Genomic DNA, 22,591 nt, shown 5'->3' with positions numbered 1-22,591 from the left:
ATGAATACTAAAAGGATCTTTTCTCTACCCGCTCTCTGCTGATTGGTCCATAATCACCTTGCCATCTCCCTCTCTCACATGCCCAGTGGGAACTCTCAGCTGCCAGAAATGTCAGAACCATTACAGAACTCATTATCTCAACACATCCAGGTGTTTTAGTGCCCTATTCCAATTTACCCACAACAGGACGAGGGGGACGCCCCATCACCCACTGGTATTATCATGCATTTCAGTTATATTGGCCTGCATGAGACGAGTGATGAGAAAAGCAGTATAGTGAGAAAAGTACTTCAGACACCACCAAGAATCAATGATGGGAACTACTTCAAATAAAAAAAAAAAAACAGACTTGTAGAGGGAGTGAACGCAGATGAATAAGTCAGATTCAGAAATCTAATGGAGCAGAAAATCTCCTAGTCACACGGCGAAAGCTTGACTGCGTTCAGATGAAGATTGGGATGTAAAATTAATGGGTTGTAAAACCAGCAGGAGAGAGTTTTATAGAGAGATTTGATGGACTTCCATCTACTTTGGATCCCGTGGACTGAATTCTCTGAAAGAAGAGCTTGTTGAAGAGAGTATTTACTAGATTGAGTATCCGCAAGATAAAACACAACCTTTGTTCACGACACTGCCACAAAATGCAAGGTCCTGACTGAATTGAGTACATGCAGTTTGAAGTTATTACCACAGGTTGGCGCTAGTTTTACACTGATGGGAACTGGCTTACATGTGTTGAAGAGCAACAGAAGATGGCATTAAAGACCAAATAAATGCAAGTTTTGTGGCTTTTAGTCCATTTCTGTCATTTAAATTCTAATGTAATCCAAAAAGTTGACAAAAGTTACTCTTATTAGAGCTGGCTCAAAATGAGGTGGATGTGGTACCATCCTGATCATGTGCACACACATGCACTTGTGCTGTGCCTTCAACTGGCTAAAGCAAACACTTGAAAAATGAAAAACAGGAGGCTGAGATGTTTTGCCTCTGGTCGTGCACTATGTAGATGAAAACAATGGCTTAAATGCAATGTATAACGACCTTATGCTATGTTTATGTTCAACTACACTGCAAAAGGGCTCCTTTTAGCTGTTAAACAGCTGCTTTTGACAAGCAATGTCTTTTAGGGGTTCTAATAATTAGATGGTTTAAGAAAATGACAATTATCAAGTTAAAGCATTATTCTACAAAAAGCTAACCTGTTGAACATCGGACAACATATGCTCATCAGAAATTATGATTCTGTCTAAAAGAAATATGAAGTTAAGATATCAATATTATTCAGAGAATCTTGCACATGACCGTTTTGTTGACTTTGCACACAATTTGACAGAGGTGACCACCTTATAATTCTCTAAGCAGGAAAACCCCTAGATGTTTGTATTTAAAAAGTACTGTCTTTCTTTTCCAGAAAATGGGAAGTATTTAAATAAAAATGTTAATTCTGTCATTATTTACTCACCCTCATGTCGTTCCAAACCTGGAAGACTTTGTTCATCTTCGAAACACAACTGAAGATAATTGAAATGAAATCTGAGAGACTCTACTACATAACTACCAATTTGACACTTTACTGATCGTAAAACTAATCCATATGAGCGGTTTAGTCAAAATTCCCTAAAGAGACTCGATCGCTTTATATGATGAACAGATTTAATTTAGGCTTTTATTCACATATTAATGCATTTATTAATGCACACATCAGTTGTGGTAAATGGAAGCTCAAGCATTATCGCTTTACGTGCGAGAACCAATGAGGTTCATTCTTGTGTGTTACACTGCAAACAATATGGTCTGTTCTTGCGCATCAAGCAAGTACAGTTGATCTTTTTATGTTCGCTGGTTAATGTTTATATGTGAATGTGTCTACCGTGTGTGGTTTACAGTGTCGGAGATATGAGCTGTGTGTCATCTGAAGGTTTTAGATCCAGTCACTGTTCTCAACTGGAGCCGTTCCTGTCAGTTTTGTGTTCTACACGCAACTTAAATGTTCCGCTCTCCACCCAGATATGAAAGCTGCTGTTGGATAACGGAGATTTGATGGATAAACTTATTGCTCAATTAGACTCTTGTCGTATCAAAAGTTATAAGACTTTTCAGTTTTATGGATGCCACCATTTTTTATATTACTTTGGTCACTGTTGCTATGGTTACTGGTAAGAGTATATGGGGTTGAGTCCCGTTGCATATTCGTACAGACAATATTCAAGACGCTACTGCAAGTTCCTGTTTGAACGGCACACACCTGTAAGTAAATGCGGTTGTCAATTCCAAAAGCTGAACATTTGAACGTAGCCTTCAAGACTTGCACATGTAAATAAATGTGGTTGTCAATCCCAACTGACAGTGTGAACATATAGCCTTAATGTGGGAGGGACAATGAAAGATTTAGCTGACCTAAAACTTAAAAAATTAGCTTGAGATCAAATAATTGGCAGAACCCCAGCAGGAGGTTGCTGCGGAACCCCTGTTGAAGACCCATAGTCTCTAGGTTTGAAAAATAGAGGTCTGAATTACTGATGAATGGATTAAAAACATGAACCCCTTGTTCAAAACCTCTTTATACTTCCCTAATATTACATATTTTCAAGCAAAACATTATTTGCTGACAAAAAAGACTGCATTAAGAAAGGGTACATTTTTGGACTTTTGGAAGATTCCTGCCTTGCAGAATAATACATCAATCAGAGAAGCGAACTTGTTTTACAGCCAAGATAAAGCAGAATGTTTTCATTTCCCCTCCAGAATAAAAATACAGATACAACTCTACTATGAGTCATAGAGTACTGCAGTGTGAAAGAGACACGGTGAGGTACGACAGCATAGCAGGTGAAATGAGGAAAAGCACAACGCAAATATAGAACATGGGGAATGATGTTTGATGAAAAGATGCATTACAGGTCATGACAGAAGATGGCAGTGTGGACAGGCATGACGCGGGTGACAGGCGTGCTGATGGCGTGATGGATGGAGAAGGCAGGACCCTTTGTTTCATATATGGAAGCTGTCAGACCTACTCAATCAGCCGCTATGAAAGATGTTACATAGGTCATGTGGATTTAGCACATATGCTCTAGCTATTGATGGAGACAGTGGAGAGAAGTGCTGCATGGTACCTATACTGGTGTCACGGTAAGATTTCAGCGCCCATGCCTTGATTCCTTATTCGGAGTGTCTATTTACACCAAGTACAAATAGCGTGCCTTGTTGGCAAGTGCTATTCACACTAACTCCGCCTAACAATTCCTGGTTGGGATTAAAAAAAGACGCACATATTTCAAAATGTCTTCAGTGGTGTAGTCAGTAAAGCGTAAGGCTTAAGGATCTAGGTTTTGACGTGACTGACACGGGTTTGAATCCGCCTTTTGCCGAGCTCGATGTTACATTGGAAAGGCATTTACTTTCAATAAAAATTAAGAAAATATTCTAAAAATGGAAATAAAGTGCCTAAAGAAATGTTTAATAATAATAAAAGCATTTATTGGGTAGGGTTAGAGGTAGGTGTAGGGAGGGCTTTTATTGTCCCATTAAGGCGGCATCCATTTAATCATTTTAATAAATATAATAATTGTTATTATTGAATGCTGTTAATGTACAATACTGAGGTGCAAATAGTATGCATCTGTCAAAATAAAGTAAAAATAGCACCTACAGCTATTTGAATTTAGTGTAAATATCATCTATCACTAAGAAAATATGTTTCTAGTTACAATTCTAGTTGCTATTTACACTTGGGGTAAAAAGCATCTATCGCTATTTTCACTTATTGTAAATGGCAATTATCGCTAAGAAAATATGCTTTTTACACAGTGTAAATATTTAAAAAACATTCAAAAAATATTCCCGACCCCAATCAGAATATGATGAAGACCAATTTTGAAGCAGCCTCATCTCTCTCGCCAAAGGGAGGCTACAGTTCCAACAAAATGTTACTTTAATTTAGAGAACAAGAAGAACAGCCGTGTTGTACTCTGGGTCATGCTGAACCAGTCCAGCTCAACCTTATTATGACACAAAGTACATTTCTCTAACAAGTGAAACCAAAGACACATGTACCGCAGGGAAATTCCAGACACAGTTATGGTTATGCTTATGTTACTGTCAACACTATCATGAATTCCTCTACACAAAAGAAATGGCTATTCCAATGAACTGCTCATCTAAAACGAATACCCTTACAAAACCACACTAAATCAGTACTTTCATGTAAATGGATTCATTATTCAGTGTCATGATGTGTATCAAAGTACCATGGTATTTTTACAGAATGTTTTTGAAAGGGCAGAGTTTCCACCCAAATACCATAGTTGCAGTTACTGTTTTTGAAAACTTGGTATTTTAGATCCAAGATCCTGCAATATCTAATTGAACAGGAAACGACTGAAACCTCAAAAAGTGTTTGTCAAGATGACATTTCAAAAGAAAAAAAAACCCCTGCACAGCTTGCACACAGTGGCATTAAATATACTGTGATATTATGGCATTACCTTGCACACCTAATTTTTGGAAATTCTGAAATGCATAATGTATTTTTTTTGTTGTTGCTCAAAATCACGCTATAAATCCCAGTATTTTCCAGAGCCCAGCTAAAATGCATGTTATCTTGAGTAACAAACAGGTGATGTTTTCCTACTGTATCATAATTGATGCGCACAATTCTAAGGCCTCTAAATGATCAACTTGGCTGAAAAACCTGTTATACAAAATCTGTCATCTTTCATCTACATGCCTTCTGTCATCTGATCAATTTATACATTTTTAGCAAAAGTTGTTTAGCAAAATATTGTACATATTTGTACATCTCTCAATTTTTGTATTGCATAGCATTATGTTCTGTCAACTTTGATCATAAAACTAAGCATTAAAATATGATTTTATTAAAAATGTCATATTACGATCATGTCTTGTTCTGTTGTTTAGTTTTGTTTTGATTGTCAACATTCGCCTGAGTTCTAATTCTCATGTTAAAGTTTCGGTAGTTGTGTTCTTGTCTGTGTTTATAATCCTTGACCGTTCATTCTGTATCATGCATCGTCTTTTGATTAAGCTACAACTCACCGTTACAGAATGTGAGACCAAGATAAGTTTATAACAGTAAAATGACTTTTAAATTATGGAATTATGGAACCCCACTTTTCATCTCCTACTGCTGGAGCAGGGGGATTGCTCCTTCGAGCATCACACAAGGGACTTCCTAGATCTGCCATGCCTTACCCACCACCCCATCCAGTCGCTTTGTGTGTTCTTCAACACCAGCCTCAACGAGCGTTCGAAGGCTTGCCTGTCTTTGTATGTCTCTTGAGAGAGATTCACAAATATGTGGAGTGGGTCTTGGTAAGATGCGAGTCCCCCTTTAAAATCTGCCAGTGTTGAGAACACCAGCCCCACCCCAGACCCAGAATCCAGTCAGCATTCAGCCATGCCCACAGTGAAAGAGCCAGAGCCCACCACAGACTTGGAGCCTGATCCCACCACGAAGCAAGAGCCAGAGTGATCGGCAGAGGCTACTTTCATCCCAGAGCCTGAGACCAACACGGATTCTGTCCAGGTGTGTGAGCCGACATCAGCATCTGTGGATCCCTCAGCTCCGCCTCAAGCCCCCGAGCCCTGGACTCCACCACGGCCCTTCGACCCATTGGCGCCAATGTGGCTCTACCAGGCTCCATCGTTCCTCTGGCTCCACCCTGGTCAATCATCACTTTGGTTCCGCTTCGGACTTCGATCCTCCACCCCTCTGGCTTAATTTCTTGTTCTGTTCAGTTTTGTTTTTATTGTCAACATTCGCCTGCATCACACATCATCTTTGGATTAAGCTACAAGATTACAGAGATGTAGAGTGACAACTGATATTTATGTAATTAGTCTATTTGTTATAATGGTCTCACTGATTTATATTACATGCTATTAGTATTGTATTTAAATTTTTGGCCATTTAAACAACAACGAGTTAGCATTTTAGCACTTCCAGTTCCATCGTCCCAAAGTCAATGGATTTTTTTTTTGGAGTTTTTGGTTAGATGGCTGAAATAAGGTCTGTGGTGAAGCCTATGGAAAAATCCTATTGTTTTTTTGTCAAGGGAACCAGTGCGATGCTAACTGCCGGTTGGCCTACAAAGTGGCGTAATACCTGCACCACTCTATAGTGTATGCTTTAAAATAATTGGAATTTAGTTATATAAACATAACCTTAATTATAATGCTAAAAAACATACCAGAGGTACAGCTTAGATTTGGGGACCTTCGAATGTTGTCTTGGGATTTGGACAAAGGAAGCCAAAATCATAATGGAGCAATTTCATGTAAGCATTTCATGTGCATTACACCATTAATTAAAATTTAAATATTAGGATTTTACATTTTTGTTTGTAGATTTTGTGAGAGGTGGCGCACATTATTAAAAGGACCTGCAGTGTTTGCTGCAAATATTCAGCTAAATGATTTATTCTTATGGGATTGTCTTTTTTTATAAGCAGTACATATTCATAAATTACCCAGCATTTGCAGCTTTAGAAAAGTGTTCTTTGGACCCTGGCTGTGTGCTAGATGGGAGGTGGAATCCCTCTATGTCCAGAGCAACACTCGCGTGTTGTAAAGTATAAAGCCCTCTCTAACTTAAACGCTTCCTGCTGCGTGTCCCGCTGCGTTAGCCTGATATAGCCGCAGCTCCACTCGTTCCTCTGACATCAGCAGTCCTTCATCCAGTGGCACAGCAGCTTCCTCCCCAGCCCAGTAAAGCAACAATCCCTGGATGGCTCTCACAGAGTCATGTGTGCAAACAGTGCGTGCAAGTGTTCTTCTGTAGATACTCTAATTGCTTTCCCTGAACTCGCTGAGGAGTCCACACCATTCAGAAGCATGACATGTCTGTTAACGTGTGATATTACAGCAAGCGCGAGCTCCATAGAGCTCCACCGAATCTCATATCCCTCCCGCTGTACCTCAGACCACTCTACTGAACTGAATAATTAGCTAATTAGCATCTTCAGAGGGACTTCAGCGACTAATTATTTCAGCAGCAACAGGAAGAGGAAAAAAAAAAGAAGAGAGAATAGAGGTAGAACAGTCGAAAGCGAGTGCATAAACAGTCGTTTGAACATGCTCAGACAGAGCAGTCAATTCATGCTTGTTCATGGAGCTTTTCCAATGAATCACAATCCGTGAACCTCCAAACCGCCATCACTCCAAGAGATAGTGCTGTGATTTACGGTAATATGGATGGAGTATCTGCATTTATGCGTGTGCGCTCAGACTTTGCTTTATGCGCCCCTGGGGCTCTCGACTAAATCAGTTGACTTTTCCTGCTCTTGCTCAAGGCCACATTTACATGAAAAAGAGTCTGAGGTAGAAAATTAAAGGCGCTCTGTTCTTTGGACTGAAGCAGGTTTTGAGAATCGATCTTTTAGAAGCTCAGAAAGATATAATAGCTCATTGTTTATAATCTAAATGCGTAATTACAACTTTTGATCTGATTAGCAACGTGCATTGTCGTTGTAAAATGCAAACACATACTTGTGACCAAACATTATATATTAATGCGGCATGTGACTGTGTTGCTTGGCAACTGTAATGCCTGGAACCCTGCACAAACTATTAATATATCAGACTACTATTACTACCGAGGCTGGATTTATTTGATCAAAAATACAGACAAAGAATAATATAGTGAAAAATTATTACAATCTAAAATAACTGTTTTCTATTTGACTATATGTTAAAATGTCGTTTATTCCTGTGATGGCAAAGCTCAATTTTCAGCATCATTATTCAGTGTCACACCCAGGGTTGCCAGGTCTGTGCAACAAAAGTGGCCAAACAAAAACTAACACAATGCTATTTTCTCTATTGTCGAAACATCAAGTGGGGGGGTCAGAGCGCCGACCTACCCACAGAAAAAAAAAAAAAAACCCTGTGGCAACAATTTAAAAGTAGCCCAAAACCGTGCACTTGGCAACACTGATCCTTTCAGAAATCATTCTAATATGCTGCTTTGATGCTCAATAAACATTTCTTATTACCAATGTTAAAATCAGTTGTGCTCCATGATATTTTGTGGAAACCATTTTTCCTAGATTATTTGATGAATATATATATATATAAAAAGAAAACTTTAGTAACATTATAACAGGGCTTGACATTAACTTTTTTTGCTCACCAGCCACTGTGGCTAGTGGCTTACCAAAGTTACTAGCCACTGAGTATTTTCACTGTCCACAATTTTAACATCGATATCATGGGGGGAAAAAACTGCCATATAGATATTTTTAATATTATCTAATAATTTGGCAGCAGGTTTATTAAGCTGCTGTCACTTTAAGACCTGACGCAAGACCTGATACATTATACTGTTACACATGTGTTTTCTTTCTCAACTGTTTACATTCACTTAAAACAGAACTGACAGTGTTTATGTGAATACTCACTAGGGCTGGGTATCAAGTTCGATACTTTTTAGGTGCGACTGAATTGCCTCGATACTATCGCGTATCAAAAAACGTCTTGTCTAAGGGGTTAATCTCATCAACGTCAGTGAGCCAATAAGCATGCAGCATGATTGGCTGTGGTGGAAAAAACATTAGTTTATGGCGCTTACGCTCAGGGACGCGGCCCGCACATGAGGCTGTAGTGTGTAACCCCGTCTGCGGCACATTACGGCTCTGACATGGGCACCGGAGCTGATCGTGTCCACTCTGGTCAATCCTTCTGTATATACCGGCTGCGCTTTGGCATAAGGACGGAGCAAAACCTTATCGGAGCCATGATGAATAGGGGGTAAGCGTCCCAACCCACATAGATTTAAATGATGTGGAAAAGATCAAAAGTGTGGCTTCATTTCACCAGGCTCGATGCCAACAGCACGCAATACAATATTCACGACAAGATAATTGCTACTAAGATCGACAATACGACAAATCTGAAGCACTTGACAGTGCACGGAAACTAAAGAGCAGAACATTTCTCTGTATTCGACTGCAAGAAGAACCGCAGCGCATCACATAAATGAACCGAAACTCAGCATGCACTTTCCTCACAGACATGAGAAATAGGCCTAGAGAAAGCTTGAAATACCTATGTTTAAACAAACCAATTCAAATCGAAAACAAATACTTTGATTATGTAATCCAAATGAAAGGTGCTTTTCCCTCTATAGGCGCGCGTGCGTTCACTACTGCGGAGATGGTGAGTCAGCATCGTCAACTTGATCTTTGCAGCCCAACACGGACTCAGAAAACACTAGTTTATAGATAAATAATTAAAATTAATGTCTCCTTGCTATTTTTACATTTATAACAATTAGGCTACTTTTGCCAGTGTTTTGTGGCAAGCTTTATGTGTGCGCTTGAGCACGTAGCATATATTCCGCCCCCCCAGTACTACTCTATATATAAGTCTTTGAGTCTGTAAAAAAAAATTAAACAAAAAGGTTTTTTTTGAGTAATGTAATCCTGTTAAAACAGAAAAAATAATTTGGTATCGAAAAAAGTATAGTTCAGGAACCGGTATCGAAGTGAAGGTATAAGTATGCATTTTTTTAGCGATACCCAGCCCTAAAACTCACCAAGAATGCCATTTTGCCATTAATTTGTGTGTATTTCACCGTTTAAGCAGCGAAAAAGAAGGCGTGAGCAGGACATCTGCGTGAATGAGTCAAATTAAGCGCAATACGCACACTCCCACAGCGAAATTCAAGCCCTGTAACGCCAACAATATTCATCCGCAGCAAATTAAATGAGTGAGTGAGGAGAGGCAGGTTTGTGTGTCAACTGGCTGTCGGCTGGTATCGTGCGTCTATTCTGGGGAAAATGAGTATTGGAAGATTTTCAGATATTTCAGTATCGATATATGAGGAGTTCAGATGCAAAAGCCTCTAAAAGCCACTTCGTCAAAAATTAGATAACGATACTGCTCTCCGCATATAGTCTACGTTCATCAAATACTTTCACTTCAAACCCACTAAATCCCAGCCTCAGCCCATTCAGAAGTACCAGTACTTAGGTAGAAACCTATCCATAGAAGCCTGACAAAAATGCTTATTTGAAAGAAAAACGTCAGACGGATTTAGAGGCTTTTGCATCTGAAGTCTTCATATACATACAGTGAGGAAAATAAGTATTTCCCACTTGTGTTCTCCCACTTAGAAATCTTGGAAGGGTCTGAAATTGTCATCGTAGGTGCATGTCCACTGTGAGAGACATAATCTAATCTGTATGATTTTTTTAACTATTTATTTGTATGATACAGCTGCAAATAAATATTTGAACACCTGAGAAAATCAATGTTAATATTTGGTACAGTAGCCTTTGTTTGCAATTACAGAGGTCAAACGTTTCCTGTAGTTCTTCACCAGGTTTGCACTGCAGGAGGGATTTTGGCCCACTCCTCCACACAGATCTTCTCTAGATCAGTCAGGTTTCTGGCCTGCCGCTGAGAAACACGGAGTTTGAGCTCCCTCCAAAGATTCTCTATTGGGTTTAGGTCTGGAGACTGGCTAGGCCACGCCAAAACCTTGATATGCTTCTTACAGAGCCACTCCTTGGTTATCCTGGCTGTGTGCTTCGGGTCATGGGTCTAACTGAGGGAAGGTTGCTCCCCAAAATCTCGCAATACATGGCCCCGGTCATCCTCTCCTTAATACAGTGCAATCGCCCTGTCCCATGTGCAGAAAAACACCCCCAAAGCATGATGCTACCACCCCCATGCTTCACAGTAGGGATGGTGTTCTTGGGATGGTACTCATCATTCTTCTTCCTCCAAACATGTTTAGTGGAATTATGACCAAAAAGTTCTATTTTGGTCTCATCTGACCACACGACTTTCTCCCATGACTCCTCTGGATCATCCAAATGGTCATTGGCAAACTTAAGACGGGCCTGGACATGTGCTGGTTTAAGCAGGGGAACCTTCCGTGCCATGCATGATTTCAAACCATGACGTCTTAGTGTATTACCAACAGTAACCTTGGAAACGGTGGTCCCAGCTCTTTTCAGGTCATTGACCAGCTCCTCCCATGTAGTTCTGGGCTGATTTCTCACCTTTCTTAGGATCACTGAGACCCCACGAGGTGAGATCTTGCATGGAGCCCCAGTCCGAGGGAGATTGACAGTCATGTTTAGCTTCTTCCATTTTCTAATGATTGCTCCAACAGTGGACCTTTTTTCACCAAGCTGCTTGGCAATTTCCCCGTAGCCCTTTCCAGCCTTGTGGAGGTGTACAATTTTGTCTCTAGTGTCTTTGGACAGCTCTTTGGTCTTGGCCATGTTAGTAGTTGGATTCTTACTGATTGTATGGGGTGGACAGGTGTCTTTATGCAGCTAACGACCTCAAACAGGTGCATCTAATTTTGGATAATAAATGGAGTGGAGGTGGACATTTTAAAGGCAGACTAACAGGTCTTTGAGGGTCAGAATTCTAGCTGATAGACAGGTGTTCAAATACTTATTTGCAGCTGTATCATACAAATAAATAGTTAAAAAATCATACATTGTGATTTCTGGATTTTTTTTTTTAGATTATGTCTCTCACAGTGGACATGCACCTACAATGACAATTTCAGACCCCTCCATGATTTCTAAGTGGGAGAACTTGCAAAATAGCAGGGTGTTCAAATACTTATTTTCCTCACTGTATGTATTGAAAAAAAAATCTATATTTCTGACAACACTACATTGCACATAGTTTATCGTTTATGATGCCTTTTTAAAACACTACACTTAAATTTATACATTAATGTATAAAATACACATTTGAATTGTGTTACACGCCACTGCTGAAATCTACCCACATTTGGCAGGTGTTAATGTCAAGGCCTGATTAAAAAATGTCTTTACTGTCACATTCAATCAATTAAATGCATCATTGCTGAATAAGTATTAATTAATTAAAAAAAACAAAAAAACATTGTGTTTAGCAAGTATAAGAATTGCTGCCAGATACTGACCTCTTGTAGCTTTAGTTTACAAATAGCCGCAAAACACAAAAGCTAGTAAATAATAAAGAGGAACAAAAAACACCTTACAAGCACTGAACAAAGAGTGCTTTCAGTATTTAAGAGTATATGAACGTGTTCCATTCAAGAGCTGTGTGTGATTTGTCCCTTTCTCAGCTTTAGGCTACTGTTGCTTGATTATTAATGATGACATCATAGACAGCGGGAGATCTGCACTCACACTAATGCACAGATCTCTTTTGAATTATAAGATGTGGTTTAATTGATGTAATTCGTTTCAACCTTTCCGAACTTTATGAAATATTATTTTATGGTTTGAGTGGTGTGTGTGTGTGTGTGTGTGTGTGTGAGAGAGAGAGAGGAAATGGAAGCAAGCAGAACACGGGTGTTTCTGAAACACAAGCAGCACCATCGCGCACCTGCAGTTGAAATCTAAGCTCAGAATCGATCCAAAATCATTGGGGAGAGAATCTTTTCTCCCACCTCTATTGTATAGTATGACCAACACAATATTTGGTCGATTAAACACAAACAGTTCTTTCCTTCAGGCGTAACGTGCCAACAGGCCTGCTTCTTCTGCAGACTGCTTTACTCTCGCGTTTCACATGACCACACTGTAATCGCAGCCTTTGCAGTTAAAACAAATCGTGTTTTACCATATCGCAATATTATCACAATTTACAAAATCACAAAACTCAAAGTATTTGCGTCTCTCTGAGGCGAGTGAAGCTCCACCCAGCTTGAGCTCACAATCTACAGGGCATCTAGCAGCAGACGGACACATTTAACGTATAAACTCCCAGCAGTCACTGACAGATACCTGCTCCAACAAGCTCACGGCCTGAGGGCGAATTCAGCCCTACATCTGACCGCACTTACACTCAAGCAATATTAACTTCTGCTAACACAATCTATTATGGAGACTTTTATATACAGTTTTAAAAAAAGACTACCCATAACAAAGGTGATTTGTTTTTATGAATATAAAAATGTGAGCTTGAAAAAGAACAAAATGATTTAGTTTTTCGATCAGTATTGGATGGTTTAATTAAAATGTGCATTGTGTAAAAGAAATCAGGGAAATAAGGCAATAACAGACCATCTGATTGACACGTGAACTTCCTGCATTTTACTTATAAAGGTATCACAAGCATTATTATTTAATTTAAAAAATAAATAAATAATCATGTTCAACAGTGAATGGATTTTCTGTTGAGAAGCTACATTACCCATAGCTATGTAAAGAAACATCCATTATTAAGAGAATCACAACCAGCAAATCACGTCAAAAGAACACCGTATCGTGTGCCGTCTCCCATGAAACACTGCGAATAACTGAAGGAGGCCTGGAAATTATGTTGTGGGAGAGACTCTCCCTGCTCTCTCAAACTTCTGTTATTTGTACAGGGAGTGCAGAATTATTAGGCACGTTGATTTTCTGATCATATTTTTTTTCCAGGCACATTTGACCAATTCCAAACCTTCATTTTCATTTTTAGTCCATCTCTGCAAAACGGACTTCAGGATGGACTAAAATGAACTCCCAAAACGTACTGCCAGATTCTGGAAGATGAATTCTTCAAACAGTGGTACTAGAGGATGTGGTGCTGGTCCTTCAAGAGTCACTCTCAACCTGTCCATAAAGCCTATAAAAAAACCTTCTTCATGTATTTTACAACACTTCAGCTTGTGATTCTTATCTAGTGGGGGTCATTTTTTAGGATTCTTTACCTAACTGAAGTCTCTGAGATCCTGACACCTTGCACTTCTGGAGACTCCAGGTAGGTTGCAGCTCTGGAAAATGGTGGCGCTGGAGACTAAAGGGTTCCTGATGGTTTCACCCTTAATTCTTCACCTTAATTCTTAATTCTTTTGCAGTTAACAGGTGTCTTTTCTTCACCACCTGTTTTTGTCTGACCCTGCTGACCCAACGAGCATTTCACTGTCCAATGGTCACGCCTTAACTGCAATGTCTAGTATTGCATTAGTATTGCATCCTTCTCATGGGCATTTAATACTTTTTGACTTTTCAGTCTGAGTTAAATCTCTTTTTTGGCTCAATTTATCTGTAAAAGAAAACATGCCTAATAATTCTGCACACCTGAATATAAGGTGATTTTCATTTCCAGCCTTCATGAACAATTATATATCACTTATAAATTATTAAATACTAAATTAATAGTAGTTATTAGGATTACTGTGGTTTGGAATTGGTAAAATGTGCCTGGAAAAAAAATATGATCAGAAAATCAACGTGCCTAATAATTCTGCACTCCCTGTATATTTGAGCAGCTAAATACATCTGTTAGCTGTGCTTTTACTGGATGGGAACTGAACTTCCTGATTGCACTCATCTCATTTATGCATTTTTATTCTATAAAATAATATTTCATTTCAGTGCCTTAAGCATCTGTCATGATTATGATTATTTTGTATTTATGTTTATATAAAGCACTTTGACTTACCACTGTGCATGGAATGTGCTATAAAAATAAGCTTTGCTTCTCGTATTTTGCAATAAACAAAAAATACATTGCATGTAAATCATCAATATTTTTTATATTTATCCATCTTTTTGTAATTCGGTTATCTTTTTTGCTTTAAAAATAATAATAACATTTATATAATAACAACACTTATTATTATTAATATAAATATACTACTACTAGCACTACAACAAATAATATAATTATTATTGTTATCATAATAATCTAAATGGCCGTTCTTAAAGTGACAGGAGCACCGAAGATTAAAGGGTTAGTTCACCCAAAAATGAAAATTCTGTCATTAATTACTCACCCTCATGTCGTTCGACACCCATAAGACCTCCGTTCATATTCGGAACACAAATGAAGATATTTTTGTTGAAAGCTGATGGCTGAGAAAGGCTTCAGATAGGCCTCCATTGGCATTCAGTACACTTATACTCCCAAGACCCATAAAAGGCACTTAAAACGTCGTTACAAAGTCCATCTCACCACAGTGGCTCTACAATAATTTTATGAAGCGACGAAAATAGTTTGTGCGCAAAAAAAATCTAAATAACGACTTTATTCCACAAGTTCTTGTCTTCCGTGTAGGCCTTGGACGTGAACTCACGAAGCACCACGACGCATGCGCGAGAATATTACGCAGATCCGGCGTACATTTCTGTATATGTCTAACAGGGAAGGCCATGGGTAAATATAACATTTATTATAATGGGTTTATATAAAGATTGTTTTAAGTTCACTTAAATTAAAAGTTGTTTTTTTTAAAGCCTAATAAATGTTGAAATTGGTTGTTTCCAGTTATACTGTAATGTAATTGATGTTTCATAGAGACATTAGTATCAGTGATACTGGCCTTCAGACATAAAAAGATGCCATTACAACACATATTAAAAATATGCTGTCTTTAAATAGTTTCTGCATTAATTTGGAGAGTAACTGAAATTAATACAATATCAAAATATTAAAAACTCAAAAAATATAAAAAAAACTTGCGATTAATTACAGAAAATGATTTTTTTTAGTCGATTCCCAGCACTAATAATAATCTAAGCAATCTAAATATAATAATAATAATAATACTAACTAATACTACTACTACTACCAATTATAATAATAAAGTGTTATATTTATTATTGTTATCATATAATAATCTAAATATACTACTACTACTACTACTAATAATAAGTATTATTACTGTTATTAGTAAATAACAATAATCTAAATATAATAATAATAATAATAATAATAATAATAATAATAATAATAATAATAATAATAATTATTATTATTATTATTATTATTATTATTATTATTATTACAAACTGAAAATAAAAACTTCTAAAAGGGTGGAAACAGACCAGCACAGCTACATTTTGAGGAAGTGTGAGCTGTTCAGGGATATCATGACTCCTTATGGTGTCAGTTAGGAGGGTCGTTCTTTCACACCCGTCAGACCGTGTAAGCTTCTGAGAGCACATGCACTTTACTTATTGATCTGTGCCGGGTCTCCACAGCCCCGCTGTCGTAGTGTAAGTCTCCTCTCAGCAGGCTAGCATTCACACACCTCAATTATTCCGGTAGGTTGGGGCCTTAAAAGTTAGTAAAAAACAGCCGTGATGTTTGCGTGTGTGTGTGCGTGTTTGGCACAACCTCTTAGCTGATACGCCGCAGCACTGTTTGTACACACACCTACGGCTTTCGCCCACCCATTGTGTTTCTCACTGCCTCAAGAGACTCACAGCATTTCTTACATTCAGACGCTGTTAAAATCATCTCAGCATTAGCATGATGTAGGTGGTCTTGCTGAACCAGAGCCTATCCATCCACCTCCGTCCCTTTCAAAGGACTTGGACGGAGCCCACAGCGACACGCTAGCTCTGTTCACGACCCGCAGCAGTGTGGGGGCTCACCTGCAACTCCTTCTCGCCATACTTGGAGGGGTTTTTGCTGCCCTGGCTCTTCCTCCGCAGTTTCTTCAGCTCACCCTGGCATTTCTCCAGACTCTCTCCTTTGCTTTTGTGCTCCATCTGGTACTTCTTAAGAGCCGCCTTCAGGAGGAAAAACACAAGAACATTGTTGGTGAATGCAGAAATCAAACTGTAGCTACTGAATTGAGAAAGACATGGGAGTCAAAACCCACTAGTCAAAAGTCATTTTCCAAAACACACGCTGCATGCCTGCAGTCTACATGAGCCGCTGTGCACTGATTGGTCACTCAGTGGTACACAGATAGAGAGCACTCCTGACAAGAACACGCGATAGGTTTGTGCCAACTATCATTATTAAATAAAAAAAATAATAATAATAATAACAACAACAATAATTATATAATTGTCAGATTCAGTAGGAGTGAACAAGTCTGTAGGACTGTGCCACTAAAATAATTGTCATATTTTAATAAAATAATTATTCTAATTACAATTATAATCATTTTATTATTATTATTATTATTATTGTTATTAGTATTATATAAAAGTTATGATGTTAGATTATTATTATAATCATTATAATCATCATCATCATCATAAATATATTATTATTAGATCACAATTAATTGTGATATTATAATTATTAATTGTGATCATATTCATACTACTACTACTATTAATAATACTAATAATCATTATTATTCTGATTACATAAATGTTATGATGTTAGATTATTACTATCATTATTATTATTATATAAAAGTTTTGATCTTAGATTTTTACTATCATTATTATTATATTATTAATAATAATAGTTAGTTATGTTAAGATTATTACTATAATTATTATTAGATACATATTATTAGTTCACAGTTAATTGTCATATTATAATTATATCATAATGTCATATTATAATAATTGTGATTAAAATAATAATAATAATAATTTATATTATATAAAAGTTATGATTATTATTAAAAATAACAATTAATTGTGATTTTATAATTATTAATTGTGATAATATTCATAATATTCATCATCATCATCATACCACCACTACTACTAACATTACTACTACTACTACTACTACTACTACTACTACTACTATTATTATTATTATTATTATTATTAGGAGGAGCAGTAGTAGTATTTTATATAAATGTTATCATCATCATTATTATGTTATTATTATTAAAATATAAAAGGTATGATGTTAGATTATTCATATAATTATTATTAGATAAATATAATTATTATACCACAAGTAATTGTGATATTATAATTATTAATTCTAATAATAATAATAATCATCATCATCATCATCATTACACTTTTTTTTATTTGAGACTTATGCCCATGGTTTGAGATGCTGAAAAAAGTAAGATGTGACAGCAAAACAATGTCCATATATACAGTACACTGAAGAACAAATGAAAGACTAGAAACAGAAGCTGCTCCATTGAACCATATGAGTACACATCTGATTGATCTGTTGAGTAATCATCAGTTAAAACGACCAATGTGTACAGTCCTAATTCTAGGATTGTCTTCTCAACGATGGACACATGCGATGCTACATGTGAGACTGTCAAAACTTCTGGGCATGCAGAAAAAGTTCTGCCAGCAACTGTTAGGAACAGCCTTCAAGTCAGGATCCTAAGATGCCTTCAAAAGCCAGACAACTCACTGAGGTCGGGAACTGAGCTGAAGGTCTGGGGTTTCAGGGCAGTGCGCTCTGATGTCTGCAGAAGAAAGAAGTGAAGGTCTCCACTCCAAAACACACACCATGGCTCACAGCCAAAATTCTGGAGGCTGATACACTTGGCTGGGAACATTTCTAGATATACGAATCTTCGCACATCCTACACAAGGTACGTTGAGAGAATGATCTCTAGACTACACGTCTATAAATAGTTTGGCAGCTCAACCAGATTCTTGCACAGCAGGAATGTGTCTACAAAGAGAGTTACATGTGAGTGATGGAGAGAGAAAGGAAGATTCTGCTTTGCCAGCCAAGATCCACTTTTCTCACCACATGAATGATTCAAAATGCACAACAGCAATAAATATAAATCAAGTCTAATGTTTTATGGATCATGATATCTCTTGGAAATCAAGAGATGGAGCATGTCGCTGGTTAACTTCAGCTAATAGCCTGGCCATCTGGAGCACCGGGCATTTTCCAGGTGATCCGATGGACAATTTGGGCCGGCCCATTGCAGATGTATAATAATGAAAAGATAGTACATTTACGTATTACGCCGGCCCCGGCGAATGCCTGCACGGCCAACATGACTCAAAATGATTCATCTATTTAGTGTGCTCTGGCTCATTGCAGCAGTCTACAGCGCTCGCCGCTCATCAATGTCAAGACGTTCGAGATGGCCAATCAAACAGTCCTGCCTTCTAAAGTAAAAGAGCCAATCGCTGATTGGTAAAGCCACTGCAGCTGCAGTTAGAAGCTCTGGATCCCATAGAAACCTGACCTCGTTTAGCCTGAAAAATAAGCTTTTTCAAAGCTATTTGAGCATAAAAAAACAACATTTAGGAGACAGCTCATGTCAGATTTTGTTGCTGATTTGAAATGTTATTTAACTGTGAGTTCGTAAAGCAGTTTTTGAGATTCCAGGATTCCCCCATTCAATAAGAAAGGACTTGGTCTTGGAATGCCTGAAATAGCTGCCCAGAGGCGTTGCAAATATGGCCGCAGAGTGAACAGAATTAGTTTGGGGTCAGTTCGGTGGTTTTCAAACATCTATATTTTATAGTCTAATTTAATAAACAAAACTCAAGTCTGCATGTACTCCATAAAATCAATCATCATGACGTTACTAAAGAGGCCCAGGCTGAGTCAGCTGGCTTTGGTGTTGACGTCGCAGACGAGCATGCACTTTAACCAATCAGCAGGCAGACATGCTCATTCATAACTGATGAGTTTTTAGGGTGATAATTTGTAGCTGTATATTCAAGTGATCGCTGTGCCAAAATGGCATAAATGTACAGTAAGATGTATCTACAGTAAAGAGTGAGAGAGTGACCCAACTCTCAAAACATGGATTGCACCTGTGATTCGAAGATTCTTTATAAATATAACTAACTCTGAGAGAACAGTTGAATGACTTGATTGAAATCCCTAACCCATCGTCATGTGCACGCTGTGACCTGGACATCTGCAACATCCCAAAGGTGTTCTATCGGCTTGAGGTCAGGGCTCTGTGCAGGCCAGTCAAGTTCCTCCACACCAAATTCGCTCATCCATGTCTTTATGGACCTTGCCTTGAGCACTGGTGTGCAGTCATGATGGAACAGGAAGGGGCCATCCCTAAACTGTTTCAACAAAGTTGGGAGCATGAAATTGTTGACTTTCGTAAGAGAACACGTCTCCTCTGCTCTAGAGTCCAGTGCATGCAGCTGCTCGGCCGTGGAAACCCCTTCTACGAAGCTCTCTATGCACTGTTCTTGAGCTAATCTGAAGGCCACATGAAGTTTGGAGGTCTGTAGCTATTGACTTTGCAGAAAGTTGACGACTTCTGCGCACTGTGCACCTCAGCATGCGCTGACCCCGCTCTGTGATTTTACCTGGCCTACCACTTCGTGGCTGAGTTGCTGTTGTTCCCAATTGCTTCCACATTTGTTATAATAGCACTAACAGAAGCCGACATTTAAGACACAATATTGTCAATTTTGAGCGTTTTGCTCCAAAATAGTTCCAGAGTCACAGCAGAATGTTTGCGTCTTGGATCAACACAGTGGTGTTTCGTTCCTAAATGATTCAGCATTTTTTTAACAAATCGGCTGAGTCTATGATTCAATGACCCATTCATAAAGATAGTCACTTGCTCAGTTCCTGAATGAATTATCAGTTTTGAACCAATCATTAAAAATAATGAATTAATCAATGAGTCACTTATTAAGATAGTGACTTGTTTCCACCTACTGGCGGTTTTAGTTTAATATTGAATGTATAAATTAAATGTTTTCCCCCCGAAATTTCAATATTTATTTGTAAACCGTCTGTTGAAATACATCTAAAGGCCACTTCAGCTGGAGCTTCTGTGCCACTTCTGCAGTGCAAAGATGGATTTTGTCTGATTTCATTTAATTAGGGAGTGGGTTTAAAAATTGAGGGTACCGTGGGCCGCTCTGTGCCAGAAAGTCCCGGGCCACTTTTTAGCGCACATCCGTGATTTGTTGTGGGCAGGAAAGAACATAAATTTGGAACCTTTGAAACATATTTACACTTGTTATGTCACAGTTGTAAGAGTCGGTTTTGGTGCTAAGACAAAAGCTGAGCTACACACCTCAGTAATTGAACAATAAAAGTCACTAATCTTGAGGAAAAGATCTCACAGAAACTGTGACAACACCCTGACAAACATTCCTCCCCCCTCCCCATTTTCCCCTCTCCTTGTCCTGGTTTCAAGTCACCAAATGCAGATATATCAGTGATGATGTTATTTGTAAATGTATTGTTTTATCCTTTTCATGTTTGATGTCTTTTTAAAGGTCTCAGTGCGAATGGTAAAATGGTCTCAGTTTCACTGCAGTCACTGGTAGTATTAGAAAGATTGGAAAACTAATGAGAATTCAGTTCTCCTTTGAGTAGTCTCTTCAAAGATATCTGATCCACTCCCCCAAAACCAGGTGGGGGTGATGCAAATATTTACAAACCTTTTGTTCTAGTTGGAGTATTTAAGGCTGGATGTTCTAACTCTCTGGGGGAATATTCTGTAATCAGACCCCCCGTGCAAACTGCATGTAGATGTGCCAGACATGATGACTCTTTTAAATTATTTTCATATTGCTTTGCAATTGTGTTTTATGTTTTTACGCTGATCAGTTGCGTACCATGGATTCTTGTTTACGATATTTACTTTTCCTGTCTGGCCAAAATAAATGTTAACCTTGATTTCTCTTGTATGGTTCCGAAATCGTTATTCTAGTATGGATCGATGTAGAGTCCTTTATTACCGCAAAATCTAGGGTTATGATAGATCACACCGATGACGCCACGACTGAAGCATGGAGCGCAGCGTGCGCGATATTCCGATTTCTGACTATCGCTGGGTTAGCAAGTTGTAGTCCGTAGATATTACTAAAATTACACTTTTTGTTGAGTGAGCATGTGCAACCACTTAAAGGTAAAATATTCACCCTACATCCTCTGACTAATCACAGAAGTAACCGTTTTGTGCCCGTGAGCGCGCGATATCCGGACGCGTCATGTCTCTAAGCGATTTAGGGTCTCTCGATGAACGAATATAAAAACTAGGAAGATATAAAGAAAATCAACGATCTAAATTAAATCGCAACTAATCATAAAATCAGCTGATAAACTCTAAATGTAGCACACTTTATGGAGTCACTTAGAATTGGAGTCAGATAAAATTATTAATGGAGTCAGATTTAAAATGAGATATCAATAAATTAAAAGAACTTCACCGAAAGGCTGAAAAGGCTTACACGCAGAATTCCTTTTGACCACGTCATTAGTTTTCGGTTTTTGGGCTAATGGATGGAGTTTTACAGTTGGTGACCCCGACGTGATCTCCCGGTGGCGGCGAGTGTCTTTTCAGCTAAATATTGGGATGCCACAAGCGAGAGGTTTGATCTTCTTCTCTTTCTTCAGCTGTTATGGTAAGTCCATTCTTATTTGCCTTTTATAAATGTTGGGAGTGTATAGTACTGAATACTGTATAAATCTGATGGGGCGTGAAAAGAAGACAACCATATTGCTTATCAGGGACATGAAAGCAACAGCGTAGAGTAGAAATGATATCCCTTGCTTTAAAATTCTCCTTGTTTGCACACGCAGCAGGAGAGGAAATTTTATTTCTGTACTCAAGAGAGCTCTGTAAATTAAAACCTTGAATTCTGAGGAAAATGTCCAGTTACATTTGTTAATTTGCTTTGCTGCCAACAACGCGACAAAGAAAAAGAACAAATGGTCACGTTAACTTGTGAATGAAATCTTGTGAGTAGATGAGCTAAAATAACATTGAAACGATCTCACTGGAATCCTTTGTGTGTAAAATGTGAAGGTGGACAAAACTGGTTCAGGTCTGATGTCACAATTATAAATGTCTTATAAAATATAGCGTTTTACTAGGGTCTTACTTCAGACTTTGCAATCACTGCACTTTTGTGTGTTTATTAATGTCACAGAAGAGACTGAGAAAATTAACAGACCAAAGATAATCTTTGGCTTTCTCCATCAGACCTGTGTT

At 38.2% G+C, this 22,591-nt stretch overlaps 1 protein-coding gene across 5 annotated transcripts in view; it reads right to left on the bottom strand.

The window, feature by feature from the left end:
- The window catches only part of baiap2a (BAR/IMD domain containing adaptor protein 2a), a 134,751-nt gene that overhangs the window by 18,189 nt on the left and 93,971 nt on the right, over positions 1-22,591 (bottom strand). For all 5 annotated transcript variants that reach the window (XM_079829544.1, XM_079829543.1, XM_079829546.1 and 2 more), the window contains exon 6: positions 16,347-16,484. In XM_079829544.1, coding sequence (XP_079685670.1) covers positions 16,347-16,484 — 138 coding nt within the window. The remainder of the gene's footprint in view (positions 1-16,346; positions 16,485-22,591) is intronic.

This window comes from Gobio gobio, assembly GCF_949357685.1.
Source record: "Gobio gobio genome assembly, chromosome: 1".
Lineage (NCBI taxonomy): Eukaryota > Metazoa > Chordata > Actinopteri > Cypriniformes > Gobionidae > Gobio > Gobio gobio.
The sequence above is the reverse complement of the archived record's forward strand: the minus strand, read 5'-3'. Positions and strand labels throughout refer to the sequence as shown.